General features: G+C 35.0%; 2 protein-coding genes across 2 annotated transcripts in view; both read right to left on the minus strand.

The window, feature by feature from the left end:
• The window catches only part of AdoR (Adenosine receptor), a 91,864-nt gene extending 72,975 nt beyond the window's left edge, over nt 1-18,889 (minus strand). Inside the window, exon 1 of the mRNA XM_073087931.1 lies at nt 18,161-18,889. Coding sequence (XP_072944032.1) covers nt 18,161-18,605 — 445 coding nt within the window. The 5' untranslated portion in view covers nt 18,606-18,889. The remainder of the gene's footprint in view (nt 1-18,160) is intronic.
• Nucleotides 18,890-21,238: 2,349 nt separating this feature from the next.
• On the minus strand, nt 21,239-23,701 carry slim (scruin like at the midline). Its single transcript, XM_073087729.1, has 3 exons — nt 23,209-23,701; nt 22,316-22,527; nt 21,239-22,105 (listed from the first exon to the last, which is right to left on the minus strand). The coding sequence occupies exons 1-3, from the start codon at nt 23,536-23,538 to the stop codon at nt 21,451-21,453; spliced, it is 1,197 nt and encodes a 398-aa protein (XP_072943830.1). The 5' UTR covers nt 23,539-23,701; the 3' UTR covers nt 21,239-21,450.
• Between the last annotated feature and the right edge of the window lie 128 nt (nt 23,702-23,829).

Below are 23,829 nucleotides of genomic sequence, written 5' to 3' on the forward strand. Positions count from 1 at the left end.
GTTATGAGTCAATGCTTCAACTAAAGTTCATAACTAAGACTATTTCATTTTGTTATATCTTCTAAACTATCAAAAGTATTACGTTGGCTAAGCACAAAGATGATTTAAACATTTTTAAAATATTAATATCAAAGTTTGCGAATAAAAAGAAATGTACCCTTATTTCTGGTACTTGTTGATTTTATTTTCAGCGACCTTATAAAATATAAATCGTATTAATTTTTTATGTCAAATACGGCCCTGAACTTGTGAAGCTCCGTAAATCCAAATCTCAGAGCTTAGAGCCACAATGCCAAAACTTTTTTTATAAAATTGAAATAATATACGACCATGCTATCCACTTGATAGTAGGTAGGTACATAGATACTGCTGCATATGGATAAGTTAATGAAGTCCAAATAGGACTGATTTCACCTCTGCTACACCCTTCAAATGGGACCACGGCAATTTTCTTATAATAACATTAAAATTCGCGTAGGATTACGATGCTACGTAGCATACGTGCTACGTCGCCCTATGGCGATCTGATTGACCTCTTGAAATGTGATGCAAAAAGAGATTCAATTCGTATTAACAAAAACGGGACCGCATTACACATAACACTGTTATTATTTGTTGTTGTTGTACCAATTGCTTTTACAACCTTTGCCGACCTCTACGGGCTCGGTCGTAAGTTTTAAATATTATGCCTACCCATATCAGAAAAATCGCAAACTAAGTACGTATAATAAAATATGATTCTATCAAAATTTACGGATCCACGATGTCATCGGAGCCGCCAATTTAGTAGGCGCACGATACTAAATTGCCCAATTTAATACTGATAGCATATAATTTTAGCTCAGTATTTACTTAGAACTTCGGGATCTCCAAAGGAACGCAACCGGAGTCTTCTTAGCGCGCCGCTCCGTCGGGCCCCATTTAGGTGAGCTTGACGCTCGCCAAACCATCTGGTGCGTACGACGGTATGCGAACACACGTACCGGCATCCCTCCCGGGGCCGCTGGCCGAGCGGTTCGAGCTCCCACTCTCGCCGCCCGCAACCCCGGAAGCCCCCTTTTAGTCGCCTCTTACGACAGGCAGGGGAACCAGTAGCCCCATTCTGGTCCCGGAACTACAGGGGGACAATAATGGGTTGGTGATGATGATTGAAAATACTAGTCACAGAAGAGCATACAATAAATAAAAAGAGTGAATATTTTCCATTGAAAATCTTTAACATTTAATAGCGGATGTACTGTCAGCGGAACACGATTGCAATTCGTATTTGTAAATACAGATTATAAAAAACAGATGCAACGAACGGAAATGACGATAAAAAGTATAAACAAAAAAGAAAGTGTCAACAAGGGAAATTTGATATACTGCCATATATTATTATTTTAAGCTTTTTATGAGGTTATTAAATACGAGTAAGTATTGTTAGCAATATATTCAAATTATTTTATTATAGTATTATTTTAATTAATTATTTTGTGTTATATTCATGATGTTCTTTTTATAATAATAAGTGCCCATTTATATAGTCACTGGCTGTATGGGTTATACGATTGTGTGCATTAGCATGAAAAAAAGAACGCGCTCGGCGCGAGATTTGTATTTTACGCGGGAATAACAAAAGTTGTAAATTGGACCAAGAAAATAGTTTATGTTATTAGTATATTGTTTATTTCAAAAAGAAAAACTATGAATAGTTCTAGCTTTTCTATTAACATTCATCCATATATATTAAAGCTAATGTTTTTGTTTACCCGACTGCGGAGGGTAACATATTTTTGACTGAAGGTATGGTGTGTAATGTCTTATATCTATCCTTTTATCTATATTCTGTAACGTTAAAAGCAATTAACGGCAGGTGTAACATATATCCTTCGTTATTTACAAAATCATCCATATCTCTCTAGCGTAATACGCAATACTAGAAAACGTAAAGTGGTACTCTATTTGAGTACACATATGCTTGTTGTTCGAACTCCACCCAGAAAGGTGGGCCACATAGCGGTAAGTGGTCAACGTCGCTATTTTACATTGAAAGAAAGAAAGAAAAAAAGAAATATTTATTTGTAAAAAATACTACAACATTATGTGACATAATTAATAGTAAACATAACTTTAAAATCAGAACATTGCTGCAGTAAAATTTAACAAAAGGGTCCACACTCAGCCTCACCGCGGTGAACCACGGCCACTGATTTTCAGAATGTCCCCATTCGACGAATTTTCACATTGCAACATTTCACATCAACAGCTTAAAAAAATCTTTATATTGTCAACCTAATTCTATTTTAAATCACTATATGGATTCTAATACAATATCATGCTTATTTGCACGATTATAGAATATCAAAATCCGTCCCTAAAATTTTGTTTATTTTTCAGAAGTAATTTTGAATATCTGAATGTCGTAGGACCTACACATACTTATAATAGTTAGAACATACCTAATGTTTGCTCTAAAATCTTTGTAACAACCAATTTTTGGCCTGAATATTATAACGTTTCAGGAAGTCACACATTCATTTTAATTTGTAGCCATCACGTAGGCGTATATTAAGAATATAATAAATAGATACTTTTATTTTTAAATTCTTGTGGTTTCAAGATTTATTACGCATCGAAATTCATCTCCAGAGTGCAATACGTTTCCATTTTATCATTGCGAATAATCTCAATATAGATACCTACTGATATTCCTTTTATATCCAAATCCACGCGCCAGTGAAGCTGTGAGAGCTCGTATTTTAAAAATAAATCCAAAAGTATGCACATTGATGTTATCTTTAAAATCTTATATATAACATTCTCGTGTCACAATGTTAATTACCGTACTCCTCCAAAACGGCTTTACCGATTTTCACCAAATTTTAAATGCATATTCAGTAGGTCTGATAATCGGCTACTATATATTTTTCATACCCCTAAGTGATAAGGGTTTTTCACCCATAACATTTTTTTATTTATATGCAACACAACATTTGCCGGGTCAGCTAGTAATATATAAAATATGCGAAATATAGACACAGTATCAATAGTTATATGATGTTTGCGGTTAACACGACAACCACTAGAAGTATGTAACAAAGTACCCCGTGGTTTTGGTATTGGGTTAATTATTGTTTGTTTACATATTCTTATGTCACAGTTGTAAAACGGAAGTGTATATCTCGCGCCTACACATTATTATCGACCTATAAAGTTAAGCAACATTGGACGCGGACACGAGTTAGATGGGTGATGTCACGGTCCCCCATGGAACTGAGTTTTATGCGCGCTTCCGTGCCCTATAGGACAGGTTAAGCCATCGGTTTCTGCTCAATCGGTTAGGATTAACTGAAGGAACTAACATGGCAAAATAAATAAAATCTTGTAAAAGGGTTATCAAGGACAGAATAAAAGACCCTTTAAAAGGTCGGTCACACATGACCGTAAAAATATCATTACGCCACAAAATAAAATTGTATCGTATATTTCTCAGTTAAAATGGCTTACTCGCAAAAAAGTAATATTTTCAACTTACATATTTTTTCTTTTTGCTTAGGGTTAGTGAACCGTTCATTTCAGTACATTTATATAAGTGAAAACTGTCATTATCTCGATGACTGTCAATTAAGAAAAATGTTCATAGTTTGACGTCGTAAAAGCACCCAATCGCCTCAACTATCGGCTATTAAGCTCTTAACGTAAAAGTTCATTATAACTGTGCAGTGTGTGTTGGCGTTGCTTCCACAACATTGTACTTTTAATAATAACACCCATGATCTTACTAATCTTACTAATATTATTATTCTTTTCGGATTTATATATTTATAAATTCGAAAGTAACTCTGTCTGTCTGTCTGTTTATCTCTTCTTCACGCCTAAACCACTGAACCGATTTTAGTAAGGATTTAATCGTAATCTATGCATTTGATCAAGTGATGATCTTTAGCAAAGTTGTTGTCCATGAGTACACGAAGATTTCAGAGTTGGTACGATCAATTTTCGCCAGATGGCGACATATTATGTTCTTTTAAACGCGGGCGAAGCCGCGGGCAAAAACTAGTATATAATAATACTGAACAACATTAAAAGTTAAATGAAAGTAGACAAGTAATTCTTAGTTCTTATTGTTTTCTCCAAACATTTAACATTGAACATTATATACATTTAAGTAGCACATTAAAGACATTCAAAGGCAAATGAGATAAACTTGAACTCACAACTTTAGGTCCTCGGGTGAAAACAATTTCTTTACGCATTCTCTTTATAAATATTTTTTTTTGTAGATCGTTGTAGAACAAAGTGTAGTTAGGCCTTAAGCTAAGTACGAGTAAGACTTTCAAAATAGCGGCACACATTTTTTTTTACACACGGGGGACTACTTGATAAAAATAGAGTTCCTTACAAAGAATAACTGTTTTACGTTATTTTATATCTCGAAAATATGTAGGGTTTTTACGTAATAAATGTACCGCGTGGCGGAGCGGTCATCCTACCGGTCTGACGCGCAGAGGTTCGATTCCCGACCAGACAGATTTGTATTTCTAAATAATGAATCTAGGTTTCTGTTTCTGGGTCTGGGTGGTTGTGTATTTGTCTCTGTGTGTATAGGGCCCATGACAATCCTAGTGTGGGGCTGTGAGTGTAGGCAGTTCAAAAAAAATTAAACTCAAAAAGTTCCCGGACATGACACTAGGACTCACTAGGTAGATACAATATGTTTTCATATCCTGTAATTCAATACTTACAATTTAGTAATATAAATATAAGAACCAAAATAATATCCGATAACATCCTAGGAAGGATGGATTATTATAGAATCGAGAATGATTTATTACGGAAACCGGATACCGGAGTTCTTTCGCTTGCAAATCTCTGCGGATGAACTTACTCGTATTTTATTTACGTTATTATTATGTATTCTATGTGTAACTTCTTGGATAATGGTTAAGTTCTTGTATATTCATTACATACTTTATTTAAATTATTTATTGTTGCTCGAGTTCAGGCAGTTTTTCTTCCTAACAACATTACAGTTACATGAAATCAATATTAATAATCATTTCGAAGCAATCTTTTTCGAATGATTTTGTAGAATATTATAATAAAGAATTATGAAAAACCTGCTTTCTAACTATAAGGGAATGCTAAATGGTATACATTTAGAATTCAAATTCGACATAGTCAATAGCACATCGTAAATAGTCTAGCTACCAATATATGCCTAAACTTTCTCAAAGGTGTGCAAAAAGTAACCCCGTATGACCTTTAGGAGGATCATATCCACCATAGTATAGATCCTTGGTGATAATGGATGCAATGAGTACTAGGTAGTCGCATCACGTATTAGGAAAGTTACGCAGTAAGCAATGAGGAACAAAGTGCCTTGCCCATCCAATACTTTTAACAATGACCGCCAAAAATCAGGAGTCTTTATTTCTAGTGTTTCGTTAATCGCGTTTTTGTAGCTTGGCAGTGCCTAAAAGCTAGGTTAACTCTTGGTCTGAGAAAAACTAAAGATACATACTACTACAAATACTATTAGTAATACTGCTAGTAGAACTAATAAATATTGCTTTATACCAACAAAATATTAAATTATGTTTTAACTTTAAGATTTTGCAATAAACTAAATTCGTTCGTTTTCAAGCAAATTTTCCACAATAATAACTCAATAATAATGGATCACGGATGTTCCGTGATCCACATCCCAAAATAATTATATGTGTTTATATTTATACGACACGAATGATTGAAACGGGCAGAAATTTGCTTTAATCTTGTTTTGCAAAATAACACATTTTCTTTATAATAATGAATGCTATAATAATGAATGGCAGCTTTAAGCTGCCAAGTGCGAGTCAAACTTATGCACTAATGATTCCGTACATCACAATAATTCGATTATCTTAAACGCACAGTCGAACAGACGGCGTGCTTATATTAATAGATTTCATATATAATACTAGCTGGCCCGGCAAACGTTGTGTTGCCATATAGGTAAATAAAAAATGTTAAGGGTGAAGAACCCTTATCACCTATGGGTATGAAAAATAGATAGTAGCCGATTCACAGACCTACTGATATGCATATAAAATTTGGTGAAAATCGGTAAAGCTGTTTCGGAGGAGTACGGTAACTAACATAGTGACACGAGAATTTTACATGTAAGATTTACAACTTAAACAATGATGTAGGCAATATTAAGGCATACAATTGCTATTTTCCATGTAAATTTTAATAAAAAATGTTGCTTACATTACGTTAGGCACAAATATTAAATTTATGCTACATTTTTTTGCAAATTGTTTGGTAATACAAAAATAGATAAAGCTATAATGCGAAAGGAATACTATTTCTTACAAAATATTGCAGAATCGACCAAAGTGGAGCGCCTCCAAAGGGAATAATAAAATAGAGCCGTAGATACGACACTCGTATCGACTCTCCGATAGAGAAGATTGCGGTTCACGGGAAAGCCTTGCTTAAGGGCTTCACGATAGTGGCAGGTCCCTACAACATGGCAACATTTATCTCCATATCATTAAGGTTTTAATTAAGGTTTTAGTATGTATACGTATTCAGTTTATACACATTTATAATAGACATAAGTAGTTACAAAAGAAGTAGATGAACATTTTTGAGACTTTTATGTAGGTAAAAAAATATTAAAATCTAAGGAAGAATATATAAGTGCAATAAATCCTCAAAATAATAATTTAGTCCATAACATTACTTCTCCTTGTAAACAAATAATCACTTCGTCAGTGACTTATTTTTTATTTTACTGCAATCTTCAATATACATTTTTATTAATATAGGCTCTGGAGCTTTTACTTTTAGTAGTAGTTTTGTACATCATGAGTCAAGAAAATCAAAATTATAAAGAGGAAAGTCGTTTAGTTAAAGGTATGTGCACTATATAAAATTATTTACTTGTAAGTACTTCTCCTATACAGTTTGTCGTACTACTTACCCCTTAGTAATTACTAGTACCTAGTTAAGGAAATATTAATCTTAGTCTTCCAACAAGTTTTCAATAGAATAGCTTACATACTAGATACTTTTAAACTTCACATATACTAGAAGCATTAAAAGAAAAGGAAAATGTTAACCAAACAAATGACATACGGCGACATTTCTCTAGATTAGAACCTCGCCTTAAAAGAAGTATTTCAACAAAAGCACATAGACAGTGGCTTAATATGCCGTGTTCAGTGTTGACAAACCTCATTACTGCGGTTAGGTTAACGAGTGTAATGTCGCGACCGGAACAAACTCCTTGAGGCGCGCCGGGATTTCAAGGTAAGGCACCAATGACTAATGGCTAGCTAAAGGACAGGAAGATCAATCACCGTAATAGAGTAATGAGTGATTGTGCCCATGTCCCAAGTCCCTTTGGCTTTTGCATAATATTTAAAAAGTGGTGCAATCTGAATCCGTCTTTTGAAGTTTTCCAAAGTACGTTACGTTATTATTACGCTTTTAACTTTCTCTATTGTTATTTTTCTTATTTCATAAATTACTGCTAAAAATAAGAAAGCCAGCTAAAAATAAGAATGGTTTAGCATTTAGGTTTAGCATTTTGGAAGTGGCGTATTTGTGTGGGCAAATAATTTAAATTTCATTTAAATCACACACATTTACATAGATTAAATCTTAAGACACATACCTGTTTTTTTAATATAGGAGAAGCAGACGAGCATACAGTCCAACTGATGGTAAGTGGCTACTGCCGCCCATGGACATCTGTAATCAACCCCAGATAGGATTAGATATTCCTACCTGATGTCGGCCACAGATGCGCCGCTACCCCTGAGGACTAAGCTGGAACGCCTCGGAAAAGTCTGTCTCCCTTACCACACCCTTCAAACCAGAACACAGCAGCCCTTAACACTGCTGTTATTAGGTAGAAATAGGTGTGGCGGTGGTGCCGCCGGAGTCGATATTGTAAAGAGTTCTACCACCTTCAAATCTACTATTATAACATCATTGCACAGAGGTACAGAACCCTTTTACAGCAGTATTCTGGTTGTAGTGGTCGGGGTGTGATAAGGGAAAAACATACGAGGTATGCAAACTCAGTCTTCAGGAGTAGGTAATAATACCAACTCATCTTCGCCGACTTCAAGTAACACTCCAATACATAATAACAGGTGGATTGGTCGTTACGTTATATGTATAATGCAAAAAGAACTGTAAAAAAACCTAAAAGACTATTTGAACTCAGTGATTACACTAAGTATATCGTGAAACCCAAAAATGTCTACTTATCGTATTAATCAAATCAGGGCATATGTTTATTTTAATTCTATAGCTCTACACATGAAATATTATTATTATAGTAATAAATATTCGCGAAACAAAATTCTTAACGAACATAAATAATACTGTGTGTTTAATTGAGATACTTGTTTTTTTTAAACAAGAAAAAAGGGTTATAGATCTTTCAGCCATGATGTATGATAATAAAAAGAAAAATAAACTGGCCGAATCTAAACATAATGTGTGATTCATCGACGTTAGTGCCACCTACGATTTCCACGCATTTTGGTCCGAATATTATAAATAGTTCTTATTTTTCTTCAGTAATTCTATATATTTTTTTTATTCAGTCTTTGATGTGCTTATATATCTACATATTAATTTATTACCACTTGCAAAACTTAAAAACAAACAGCCATGCAGTTCTTAAAAAAAAAAATACGAAATCTACCAATTCGCACTTAGCGCAGCAAACTGTTTCCCAAAGCCCTTTAATTTTGGATGGATGCCCGAACCCAGCGGTGGGACGACAACTACTATTGAAACTAAATTTGTCAAGAACACGGAAAAAGACGTATAAAAGTCAAACAAAAACTTTTTTATAGTGGACAGAGTGTAAACAAATCTGTAACTAATAATAGATAGACATTTTATTGGAATGAACCGACGTAAGCAACTGTTTCAGCAATTATTTGAGGACGCCATATCCGAATGTCCTCATTCTCAACCGCTTAATACCTTGGAGCTTTCGTCCCAAAATATATTTATTCTTTATCGTAAATAATCAGTTTTGTTTTGTTTACAATATATTTAGTAAATAAATGTTACTTCTACGATTTCTTATTCGTATGCCTGAATATAATAACGTAAATAGTTCGCAGTTCTTCTGATGCTAATATCATAATCATAATAATGTATTTATGTATTGGAGACAAAGACATAAATTCATCTCTTTGAGTGGAAATAATCAACACGAAAATAAGTACCTACCAGAGACTTTACACTTTACTTTTCACATTAATATAAAATAGGATAGAGTAGTAGAATAGAATACTCTTTATTTCACACTTACAGTTTAATTTTAACAATAAGCAATATACATATACAGGTCAAGCAGTATTCTGCAGTATGCAATAGGAAGTCTTATCGCTAAGTAGCGATAATGTTTCGTTAACTACTAACATTTTGAAAGTAGTTAGGTAGATTGCGGTTCCACTTTGCGTTCCCCTCCGCAAGCCTTTTCTCCGGAACCTCCGTCACACCTTAATCTACCCAATAACAGCTTTGTTCAGCGATATGGTGATCCTACTTGAAGGGTGTGGTAAGCGAGACAAACTTATCCGAGGAGTTCCAACTTAGTCCTCAAGGGTAGCAAGTAGCAACGCATATGTTACCGATCTCAGATTGGACTCTTATCTTATCTGGGGTCTGATTAGAAATGACCATGGGCAGCAGTAGCTGCTTACCATCATAATGGATTGGATGCTCGTTTGCAATTTCAATATTATAAAATAACTCATATGTTATATCAGGATGGTAGGTAATTATTATAATATAATAACTTTTCAGTAAGAGGAACATTAATGCCTGTTTCCTGTGGGCAATATGACGGGGTGTTTATAAGAACCCACCACAATCCAGAAAGTGCAAGTCACCAAGTAATAATATAATATAAACAGACAATAATCTTATATACATATAAAATTCTCGTGTCACAATGTTAGTTACTGTACTCCTCCGAAACGTCTTTACCGATTTTCACCAAATTGTATATGCACATTCGGTAGGTCTGAGAATCGGCTTTTCATACCCTTAAGTAATTTTTCATACCCTTAAGTGATAAGGGTTGTTCATCCTTAACATTTTTTATTCATATGGCAACACAACGTTTGCCTGGCCAGCTAGTTTATAATATAAATCTTCCCTTACAATATCACCTTGAATATAAGGCTAGATAACTTTGTTATACTCTCATTTACAAGTTTAAATTAAGTTTGGAGCACTGGTTTCTGTATAGCGATGCTGCTTAATCCAACTAAAAGAACTACAAGTTTACTCAAAGGCATAGTCACTAGGGCATAATATTGAATTAAAAAATTATTCCATTGACATAATTATGATTGACTAAACATATCTCCTTTTTTGTTATATAAGCATACAACTAGTTAGATAGCCTAGTGGTAGATTGTTTTAACTTAAAGTAACGATCACTTGCTATCACTTATATGAAGTACTCGTAATAGATAATCAATTTGTTTGACACATACAAAGATAATTAACTTGTTAAACAAATTATTTAATTTGTTATTTAGGTATATTAATATGGATATTGGATGTGACATCCATAGCACGTCGGTCACTGTACGGTTTGCCTCACATAGGGTAGCAGGTTCGATTCGCAGCCACGCAGCTATCATGAGCATAAATCACGAATATTAATTGTTTTCGACTGCAAGTTCTGTTAAGCATCTGGTAATGGCCCGCAACAGAGATAATCCTGGAAGTAGGTTGTGAGTGTAGATATTGTTGTAATGTTTTTTTTCTTATACACAAAACATGCTTAGTACGTATTTCTCAACATAGAAATATACAGTTAAATTGAAGCTTACATTTCCGCATATTTTCTCAGAATCAATTCATGAAAACAATTCGGTCCTAAGCGTTGATCAAGGAAATTGGGCGTAAGGGTAACGGAACCTCGCGCACAATTAATGGAGGTAGCCACCCTAAATAACGGCAATCCACTACAAATACTCTGATGGACCGTGAAAGGAACGCCGAATGATATGCGTAGTATGGGAACACATTTATTGTTAGCTTAGACAAGGCTTAGACTGAGAAAAAATATGCAATGTTCTCTGAAACATTTCGTGTAACCTCACTTCTGTGATTTCAGATGCCTTAGTAGAATTAGTATAGGTGTACCTATAGTAAATAGTATGAATTTTTAGGTAATATTGAAATATAATTGTAGAACTTAGGTATTGACACCCAATGGCATTTTTTCTAAATGTTGAAATATAATATTTGATCATTAATCTCTAATACATAAATAGTCAAAGGTAAACCTAGGATATGAACTCCAAACCCCCGGCTTGAGGCTGAAGTTCAAACAATTAAGCAATCGTTTAATAAATAAATCTATCAGCACTTCATCGGCTAAGCTGTTTTGTAGACTGTACGATTCCATTATTGTGATAAGACGAATACCTACATATTAGTTATTCTCTTTTGGGATAAATCCTTTCCATTTCTATGATCTTTTCGAGGAAATTGCCTTGACATGTCATCACATTAGCATACAGTAACCAGTCCGCAATACTCTGACCCATTTCATCTTTTTCCATTGTCTTATCTGTTTCTTTGATCTAACATCACGTTAACTTCTGAGTTGTTACGACTTTTAAATACGAAATGTTTTCGTATTTAAAAGTTTGTGATGGACTTATGATTGATATCGTATTTTATTTTGCTATACCTATACACGGGCCTATATCAATAAACCGCGATTTCTAAAACAACCATCTAAATTCACCAGAGATCCCCCCGCGGCAGCGGAGTCGTTAAGACGCTCTTACTACGTTTCTTGATCAAAAAAATCTAAATTACAGTTTAAATTGCAAATTCTAGAATAAAAATTATATATCCGACAAGTATAAGTGCCACCCCAACTGTTGACAATAACAATTAAACTTAAAGTGAAGTGTTTTTGATAAATATAAACGTTTGAAAAGTTGTTTTATCTCCAACCGTGACTGTGTTTCAAAAGTGTCAGTGTTCGTCCGTGGTGTTAATGATTTATACCCTCGTTGTTAAATCTATAAACACAGCAACATTGTCCTCTGTGTATGAACGCATTATTAAATTCGCCAGTGACGTTTACGTGTCGGTAGCGCAGGAGTAGAGTGCGCCATTCTGACGATACATCTCCGGTCAACGCTGGTTCAAATCCCGGAAATATTTTTTTTTTTTTTTTTTTTTTATTTTTTTTTTCTTTTCTCGTTTGCATAAAGTGAAGAGAGACAAAAAAAAGAAAAATAAAAATAATAATAATAAAAGGAAATATACTTTATATTATATAATAAACAAGAAAAAAATTAATAACTTGCCATGGATAAAGGAGAAATATGTCCTGGGTGTAAATTAGCGGTGAATGACTCAATACACATGAAATGCAGTACATGTAAATACAAATATGACATTCTATGCGCTGGCTTTTCCGAGTCATCATACAAGAAATTACCAAGAACGCAGAAGGCTTCATGGATATGCCCTAATTGCCGCAATAAATTACCAAAGACTGATAATTCCAACACGCCAGTTCGGCAAACCCCCATGCTAGAGTGTAATATAATTGATGAGGTCTCCCCCTCAGAGAATGTAACCATGCGGTCGAGAGATCGTCGGGATATAAAAAATACGTGTGACAAAGAAACCCCGATGTCAAATGATAACATCCGGACCATCATACAAGACGAAATCAAGCGAGCGTTTAAGAACTCCATTGAGGGCCTCATCGAACCCATAAACACAAACATAACATCTATGCGGAATGAAATTAGGGAATTTAAAGAGTCCTTAACATTTTTGAACTCACAATTCGAACAACTCAGAAAGGAAATACAAGACAAAAACGAAGTAATTTCAAGACTAGAGAAGGAGAGTAAAGAACTAAAAAACGATGTTAATAATCTGAAACAAGAGATCAGCCAGCTTCAGCAACAAAGCCGATCTAATAACCTGGAAATACAATGCATCCCGGAAAATAAGTCCGAGAACCTATATTCCCTAGTTAAACAACTATCTTCTAAGGTTCGCTGCGAATTATCGGAAAAAGATGTGCTATATTGTACCCGGGTTGCAAAACAAGATCCTAAATCTCAACGACCAAGGTCAGTGATAGTCAAGTTCAGCTCTCAGCGAATAAGAGATATGCTCCTGGCAGCATGTATTAAGTTCAATCGAGCCAACCCCAAAGAAAAACTGCATGCTGCCCATCTAGGAATTTCATGTGATAAAATCAACCCAGTATTCGTCACGGAGCACTTGTCGCCTGAGAATAAAAGCATACATGCAGCTACAAGGAAAAAAGCCAAAGAACTCAATTACAAATATGTTTGGGTACGAAATGGCCACATTTTTATTCGCAAAACGGAGTTCTCGGAACGCATACTTATTAATAATTTGGATAAACTAAACGATCTTACCAATTAGCATTAGTACTAGCATGATCTTAAGACAACATACACAAAGTTCTCTATGTTAAATATGTATTATCAGAATGTTAGAGGCCTAAATACTAAGACTGCTGATCTGTATCAAAACATATGTATTAACAACTATGATGTCGTAGTTCTTACAGAAACCTGGCTCACTGATAGCATATCTAGTGCAGAACTATTTGACGATAGGTACATTGTCTACAGACGAGATCGCTTTACAACAGGGTACCATAGCCACAAAGCAGGCGGAGGAGTGTTGATAGCTATCAATAAGGATTTAAATTCTAGACGTCATAAAAATCTTGAGAGTGATTGTGAGGATTTGTGGGTCAGTATTGATATAACAGATGATAATAAGAAAAAAGATAGGCTTCTTATATGCGCTGTGTACTTACCCCCTCCACTTAAATCACATATTTTAGAAAACTTCATACACAACGCTAACAAGGCACTTGAGAGTGCAAACTATAAACTAATTTTAGGTGATTTTAATATTAGTAACATCACATGGTCCGATAATCGTACGGATTATCATTCTAATTCTTTACTCGGAAATATGCTTGTAGACTTTGTTAATTTGCACGACTTCACGCAGTCGAATACAATATTAAATAATAAATTTAGAATTCTAGATCTCGTCCTGAGTAATGTACCTGTCGCCAGTCTTTCTCGTGAAGATAGCGCACTCAGTGTTGTCGATCAACTACATCCACCCTTGAGTTTTATCATAAGTGGCCGTGGAAAAAAATTACAACCTAAAATAAATGTCCGCTTAAATTATTTCAAGGCTGACTATGATAAAATTATTGGGGAACTCAACAACATTGATTGGGATGATAGATTCCGGGGCATCCTGGAAGTAGATAAAATGTTAAATGTCTTTTACGAAGTAGTTAATGATCTAATACACAGATTTGTTCCAAAATCTAAAGCGGCACAAATGAGATATCCGCCATGGTTTTCAAAAGACCTAATTAGACTGACAAAAGAAAAGTATAGTTACCATATTAAAGTTAAAAAATTCAGTAATCCACTCGATGTAATAAGTTTTAAGATTCTCCGGGAGAGATGCTTCAAGCTACAAGGCATTTGTTACAAAAACTACACAGCAAGACTCGAGACAGCCCTTAGACGAAACCCTAAATTGTTTTGGACACACATTAAAAAGAAAAGGCAAAACTGTAATTCCTATCCTTATCAAATGTACTTAAACGACCAAGTCGCTTCAGAAGGTAAAGATATATGCGACTTATTTGCCTTAAATTTTTCGTCAGTTTTCCCCCAGCTGTCGATTCCAACTGTGCCAACCTTGGAGGACTCTAATCATCCAAACCAGATGTTCGCCTGTTCGTTCTCTCAAAACCAAATCCTTAAAGCACTTCAACAGCTTGATCCATACAAGAGCGCAGGCTGTGACAATGTTCCACCATTTTTTATTGTTAAATGTGCAATACCCCTTTCATATCCACTCACATTTATCTATAACAGGTCTCTTTCTACTGGCATTTTTCCCGCTAGGTGGAGGAAGGCTCGTATTGTACCTATCCATAAATCTGGTGACAAAGGAAACGTTAACAACTACAGACCAATATCAATTTTACCAACATTGGGCAAGGTTTTAGAAAAGCTTTTATGTGTACCACTTACTTGGCACTTTAAGCAAGTTGTGCGTAAAGATCAGCATGGCTTTCTCAGTAATAGATCCACTAGTACGAATATGGTATCTTTTGTAGACTATGTTGCTAAGTGTGTTGACTCCAGGTCTTCTGTGGATGTTATCTATACTGATTTTAGCAAAGCATTTGACCTAGTCAGCCATTCCATTCTAATTAGAAAACTGTCCAAATTGGGAATAGGTGGCAGCATTCTAAAATGGTTCTGTTCTTACCTCGAAAATAGGATTGCCACTGTCGTTGTTAATGGATTTGCTTCTGTGTCTTACTCAATGACCACTGGTGTGCCTCAGGGATCCCATCTTGGCCCTGTCCTATTTAATATATTTGTCAACGACTTACCTGATTTTATCCATAACCATTCGCAGTGTCACCTGTTTGCAGATGACTTAAAGATATCAAGATGTGTCAACAATCATAACGATTCGTTAAAACTGCAGGAAGATTTGAACGGCCTGACTGACTGGTGCAAACAAAATGACATTGAACGTAGATAAGTGCTGTTTTATTCGATTTACCAGGAAGAAAATTGACCACGATCACGGGAACATAGTCTACAAAATTGGTCATACACCCCTAAAACAGGTTAAACAGATTCGTGATTTAGGTATCATTCTAGACAGTAAACTACGCTTTGATACTCATATCGAATCAATTACATCTAAAGCTTACAGAATGCTGGGATTTATACTGCGCAATACAAAAGAGTTTAAACATCCCTATACCACAATTCTTCTTTTTAATGCCCTAGTTAGAAGCTCTCTTGAGTATTGCTGTGTGGTTTGGAATCCATTTTACAAAATATATATAGATCGACTAGAAAAAATCCAGCAAAAGTTTGTACGCATCCTTTCATACCGCCAGAATCTTCGATCTCTTACAAATTACACGACCAGGCTTCAACATTTTAAAATGACTACATTAGAGGAGCGTAGAAAGAAACAAGATCTCATATTCCTATATAAAATAATTAATGGTATTATCGACTGCCCCCAGATCTTAGAAAGAATATCATTCAATGTACCGTCCAGGATGCCTAGACAGGGGAAATTCAAACCATTTGAACCAAGCCGCACTTATTCGAAACTGGGAACTAATTCACCTATTAACAGATTGCTAAGACAGTACAATGCACTTTCGGCCTCTAAAGATTCCATAGACATATTTGGGGACACACTACTTAAATTTAAAATAAATCTATAATAAAAATTGTTTTTATTTTTTAAATATATATATTGCATAACACGTGTATATTTTAATAAAAAATATATTAATCTAATTTTATATACATAATTTAAATAATAATTTAATTTTGAATAACGTTATGTATGATTTGTTTTTAATATTTTGTATTATATCATTTTGTATAGAGAAACTTAAGTTGATTCAATATTTTGTGTAAATTTAAACTTAAATGGAATTATTCTAATTATTTGTAAATTGATCTAGTATTGTATAATCTTTTAAGGCGTCTATTTATTACATATGCCGTGCTCACCTATAATTGTGGGGACACGACCTTTTATTCTCTACTTGTTATCTTTGTGAATTGTTATTGTGTTTTCTGCGTTGGTGAGCCTTAATTAAATAAATAAATAAATAAATAAATAAATAAATAAATTCATTACAGATGTACCTATGTCTGACCGGATATCGAACACAGTATCCTCTTCCTGTCGAACCGATCTGCTAGCCACTGTGCCACATGTGTCATCAATAAACTATAGTGATCATAAAAATCAGAATCAAATCGCGAATCGGAAATTCCATTTATTTCTGCTCTTAGTACACGTTGGAGTAAGTAATGGGCGTATGGTCTAACCATTACGTATTATTGTTTAGAAAAGAACTAATAGATATGCTCTAAATTCCTTATTGATTGCTCCGAACACCTATAAATTCACGACTTTTGTTTAACGTATTACAGACATTAGAAAAATACTTTGAACGCATTCAGACAGATTTACGATTGATTGTAAGAAAATGAATGGTTTCTGCAACCCATTTATGCCTTACGTCCTACTACTCGATACGAGTATCATATGTTTTCAGAGGCAGGAAATGAGCATATTTAGAGGTTTCTGACGTTTGTAGACTAGATAGTAATCGGCCCAAAATATTAAATGTGTGAGACATTCAAACATTTTTTATAAACACGTCTTATTTTTATCCCTGCCTTATCACCTATCACCTTCAAATTTCAACACCTCGTAGTTTTGGGCACGAAGGTAGTTACACCCTTCGTGGTTCCACGCCATGTCTATTTATATACTTACATCTAATAGCAGATTTAAATGTTAGTATGTTCGACTTTGAAGAGTATGATAAGAGCCAATGGTATACGAGGCGTTAGTTGAGGGTGGGTAGCAAAGTATCTATGGGACCAAACTCTGCCTATAATCCTGTCTGGGCTTGATTATGTGAATGTCCCATAGAAGAGAAAAATAAGGTATGTCCACAGGAAACAGTGACATTCAGGTGGACTGCATGCTCGATTAATATTGCTATGTTATATTATAAAAAAAATAGAAAGTGCAGACAATTAATCCTAACAAAAAAAATGAGAAATCGTATAGCTTGCTTCATTGCTACTTCAATGAAGACTTAGTGAAGGTCTAATGGAGTATGAGAAATAAAATGTTTATAAGACGATCGGAACTGTGAAGTACCATGTGATGAAGACAAATCTGTTATAGAGCAATATAGTCGTTACTGATCGCATAAGGAGTTGATAGCTATTGTATTCAAATAATGATAACAATACAAAATAAGTACAAACGTAGAATGACCTCTGGTATAATATTTAACACCCTCCCACTAAGTATTTACTATCTTCCTCTCTTAATATTGTAAGAACGTATTTTTTCGATCTGGGTCCATAAATAAACTTCATTACTGAACTTCCGGACTACTTTGAAGGTCCTTTTATCTGTGGGGTCTGGCATTTTGCCAGTCCTGATGCCCTTATTATAAAAGTAGTGTTTCAGCAGAGTAATTGCGTTGATACGTTAAGGCACTTACCCACTGCTGTTTTAGTGCGCACATTCCTCGAATAACACATCGGGTGCAGGATCGCCCAGTAGCGATCGACGGACACGGCGACCAGGCAGAAGATGCTGATGGTACACAGCATCACCAACAGCGACACCGTGAACAGGCAAGCGTGGAGATTCCTCGGAAGCCCCACGGACGCTAATATCGCGAACGGTATACCAAGCAGCCCGACCAACAAGTCCGCCACAGCCAAAGACACTATGTAATAGTTCGTCCGTCTCCGCAACCGTCGATCTCGCCGGAACACATGGATCACCATGGAGTTTCCCACCACCGCCACCAATGCTACTACGATTTCTAGAGTGGTGTACGTTGCGTGTAATTCTGGAGTCGGCGTCCGATGAGGAGCTGGAGCGACGGACGTCGCAACAGTCACCACTTCCTCGGTCATATCTAAATTGACTGTCCCCATGCTTAACAATAATCCCACAAAATGGTCATTTTAATTACCTAATATAATATAATTTTCCTTTATCCCTATGAATCCAACAAAACGTTCACATTTTAAAACCCGTAAGATTTCATTATTTAAAGCACATAGTTGTTATTATTTCAAACAGCACCTGCCATAAGTTTGAAAGATTAAGTTCAATGTTAAACTGTCGTTTCGTTAGACGGGTTATCGGTAATCTCGCACCGCGGCTCGCGGTCGCAGTGTCCCGCGCGAGGCGCTTCCCACCACTGCGGGCTGTTGGCGCGAAAGCCGGGACGCCGAACACACGCCGACGCGCACTTGTTGCCACCGCAAGCTGCCGCTTACCCTTGACAACGAAATTGCTTTAGCTGGCCAGCGGTATTGCGTGCTTTACATAAACTGAATGCTTTGTAAAGTGTTAAGTGTCCAGTCATAAGTTTTATCAAAAAACAATCATGCAATAAGATTACGTGTAAACAAAGTCCTTAATGTTTCTCGATAAAGATTGATAAAGAACAAGTCTTGGGTGCTTTATGTTAATATATGACCAAAGTCTGACAACATTTATCAACTTTTCGAAGACACTTGTGTAATCATGAATCATAATTACAGAGCGCTCTTAGTAACATAAAAATGACATCGCAGAACTCAATGACGCGAGCTCTTCGCTGCTTTGGTCCTTCGAACTGGATTTAATGTCAAGGATGATATTATTACCTTTTCATAATATAAACAACTTAAAAATTGTAACAAATTAATCCATAATGTTTGTAGGAAAGTGATTTCAACAAATCAAGGAAAATAAATTATAATAAAATGCGTTAAATTGCTTAATATAAACTCTTATTTCAACATTCAGTTTAAATAAAAACATAAAACACAATTTACATTTCTAACAAATGATCATGTTCATATGGTATAAAACCATCTATATATTACATTATTTTGATTATGGTAGGTACGTACATATTTAGACAGATTTACTATATTCCATCCACTATATTATTTTCTATATAACAATCGATTCATCAATATTCATATTTTTTGGGAATGTACGTGAAATAATGTGATATTTTATTTTGTAAGTAATGTTTGTGTTTTTTTTTCAAGCCATTTACTTAGTTTCTGTACATAAGTTCTGAAATACCTATAGGGGCTGACACTCACAAAAGCGACGTGATGCCGCACCGCTAAAATCGTTGACGGTGCTCGTTGCGATGTGCAACATGCTGTCTACTCCGGCGTTAATTGTTTGAAAAGTGGTTTCCTCGCACTACTCTAGCGATGAACGCTCACCGCTCAGCGCTGCATTGCGTTGCAACATCGTGTTACAATTTGATTCTCTATTTTACTAAACCCATACCTTACGTTAATTAGAAAATGATACAGTGGCCGGAGTTACATAAAATTCAAACTCAATCCTGTTCTCTCAAATTCAAAGAAAACAACATATATTATATATTATAATTATATACAATTTTTACGAATATAGGACTAATATTGCTCTGCGTATTCAATGCTTTATGTATTTCTCAATAGGTACCAAATTTCATTATCGTGACCGTTTAGTATGTTGTGTATTGTAAAACCAGACATGTTTATAAAAATATAACATAATCTTATTATGTATGAGTTACAAAATAGTATTAGGTATGTCAGGAAAACTAGTTTATCATATGTTAAACATAAATAAATATTAAGGTGTCTATTCAAGCAACGTAAACGTTTGAAATGGTGCACACACTTCATCTTCTTCCTTTTAGTTATAGTCCGCGTAAAACTGCTAGTCCGCTTTGAATATAGAAATGAATCGCGTCGCCATAGCAAACTGTATGACTACACCTGCTCGCAACAACTTTAGAGCGGACTAGCCGTTTGACGTGGACTATACTTAGTACTTTTAAGGTAGTTATACAGTAATAAATAGATCATGTATCGCGCATTCGTACATTAATATTATTGCTCGTTATAATCATAACTGTTTTAATTTTAATATCACAATCAATTTATGTTTATTTTAGTACAGTCCATGATTTCTTCACATATAAGATTTCACATTCTAAATTTAAAATAATTTTACTGAGTCAGCCATTTAATAACTACTTTTTAGTGAATTAATTTTATTACTGCTTATAATTTACATTTAACAAATAATGATAATTGATTCAGTTATTGAATTAGTTATGAACTAGGTTTCGTATAATTAATTTATAAAAATGTAATAAAGCGTTTTTAATAAAAACACACATTGTGTTATAGGAATTTAGAATCAATAGAGTAATTTAATCGATGTTATAACGCCGGCTTCCGACAGTCCGTGATGTTTCGTAGCGGGGCCTCGGATCCGCTGCAGGTCAGACATTTCAAAGGGCATTGCGACGTCACACTTTACATTTTGGAATGACAAAATGACTTCGAATCTCAAGACTGTCTATGTCATTAATGCGTAGAATCAAGGACCGTAGGAACCCGACATAAGACGCTTGGTGACCAAGATACAAAAATTCGTGTGTACATCAAAGACATAACTCAATATAATTCTACCCTAAATGTGAATGTGATTTACTTATAACAATTCGCAATGCAGGGAACACAATATAAAATGCAAGATTATATGCCATAAAATGAGTCATGATTATGAATATGATTTACTATGCACACATGTAATTTTTTTTAGTTATCTGCCTTAATAATTTTTCAATTCTTACATACAATAAAAAATACCGAAGAATAACTTTATCCTATTGTATAAAGCGAATACGTTATTGTATAAGCGTGATAAAGTATTGCATCAAAGCCAGTTTGAAGTACAATACAAAATTTTATATGGATATTTAGAATTTCACATCATATGGATCCTGTCAACAAAGTGTAACGGTATTCCCATATTTAAAAGTGTTTGCCTATCGATTTGGTCTATTTTCGGACTAAAGCTTAACAGTGCTTCCCAGCATATCTCACTGAGTTTGGGTATGCACAGCCAAACCTTGTACAAGTTATTTTTCCTACAAATTGTATCATCTTTTGGTTCAATACCACCGAAAACGTACATGCAACCATAAGAAGTGACTGTAGAAGAGTGAAAATATAAGGGATGAGGCAGTGCAGTCTTTTGCATGCGAGTCCATTGCAAGTCTGATATATTTAGCCTCCAGAAGTCATCAAACACATACACTCCATCGGAACCACCAGCTACAAACACTTGGGCACCATCAGGTGTGTCTATTTGCACTGCACTGTGACACTTCCTCGCCAACGGTACAATTGCTTTATTATTTTTCTGATCAGCCTTTGGTATTAAAATAGTCCATGTGTTTGTTTGTAAGTCGAATGTGGGTATTTCCATCAGTTCGAAGGCCCAATCTCCTGTCCCACCACCAATTATGTAAAGTTTGTCACCAACTCGAGCTACTTCATGCCTGTACCTGCCCATCGGCTCACCTTCCTGCCCTGTACCAACAAACACTGGTTCCCATGTCAATTTTCGGAGGTCCAACCTGTAAAAAATAATAAGTTTTGTGATATTGTATCATAATAACAAAAATAAAATGACTAAAGTCTATGAATGGAAACCAAGTAACATTTTGGTATTTATTCATATAAAAATTATTGTATGTTCACAATATTTAATACACTATTTACAACAATTTTGCGGATAATATCCTTTTTTACTGTAACAACATCCAGGAAAAGATAGAGTTATATACCTGAAGATATCACAGTTGTATGCATATCCATTGGTGCCTCCAATTGTATAAAAGTACCCATCATGGCATAATATTGTCTGTCCGTACTGTCCAGGAGGTCTTTGGCCGATCACATCAAGGATTCGAAGCTTAGCATCCCCCCTGCATGTCCTCCAAGTTATGATGTCATTACTGCACTTGTTACCAAAAGGGGCACCTGTCCCACCATATATCTGTAACCATAACATTAATCATTATCAAATATATTTATAGACTGATTATTAGCGCTGATAAAATATGAGGAAATGTGGAAAAATATTTATATGTTAGTTTTTTTTTGTATTATTGGCCCATTACTATGTGCCTGCTGGGCTCAGGTTGCTTGTGTGTTATTCACCATTTTAGCCAAGTGTGTATTTACACATACGTTTTCCTTCCTCATTGAAGCAAGTGATAATTCAAACAATCATATCTAAACGCCGAATTGCAAGTCACTAACACAAAAAGAAAAGTCTTTTTTTGTATAACAGAAATTACAATGCTATTATAGACAGAGCATAGTATAGCAATTAATAATTTAAAGTTTGAGAATTTCTCTTTGTTCATTAAAATGTATACTGTGGTACAGACAAATTTTTAGACATTGTAGATTGATGATTTATTTCTCAACTCTTTCAGAACAAAAATTATACATGTACAAATATATTCAAAATAATCTACATACCTACTTGAAACATGCTACCAATAGAGATAAATTTGTGGTTAAAAACACATACTGTTTGTGGTTAAAAAGCCAGCAGACACAGTGGATGCACATTACAATTTATGTTCGTCCAGCAAACCAGAGGTTGAATCGAAAAATGTAATTGTAAACATAACCTAAAATTGATAGCTAAAATAAAAGGGGCACAAACCATCAAGTATCTTCCGTACATACAAGCAGCGTTTGACGCTAGTTCCTCCTCTGGCATGTTCTCAACCACTCTGTGTTGCGTCCACTTCTTCGTAGCTATAGAAAAGCTCCACAGTTCCTTAAACAACGGCTTCGCTGCAGTCCACGTAGGATTCTCCCTCTGAATGTTATTAGGAGGTAGGGAAGGATTGTAGCCTCCAAAACAGTATATGTTCACATCGTCACACGCTATTCTGTGTCCACTACGAGGTCTAGGACATTCTGGGCCCTCAAATTTTACTTCTATTACCTTAAAAGGCTCAAAAATGTAATCTTTATTAGAAGAAGACATCTCAATTTTAAATAACTATAGCACATGTATTTTTTAAAGTTGATTTAATTGTACGGATATTAATTGCAAAAACAAAATAATGCACACTGAACATACGGTATCAAATATCGATATTGCTTGATAGTTCGACTATTTTGCCTTCTTCTGTCAAAGTCAACGTGAATTTTTGACGTTTGATTTGACATAAAAATACAGCTGACTGATTGCAGAGATTTCCTCTATGGTTCGGCTTTGACATAGAATACCTAGTGAAATAGTCTATGATTGCGAACTGCATGCAGTTCAATTTAT

This window comes from Epargyreus clarus, unplaced genomic scaffold (genome assembly GCF_041222505.1).
Source record: "Epargyreus clarus isolate Ecla_fem2 unplaced genomic scaffold, WU_Ecla_fem_2.2 ptg000026l, whole genome shotgun sequence".
Taxonomy (NCBI): Eukaryota; Metazoa; Arthropoda; class Insecta; order Lepidoptera; family Hesperiidae; genus Epargyreus; species Epargyreus clarus.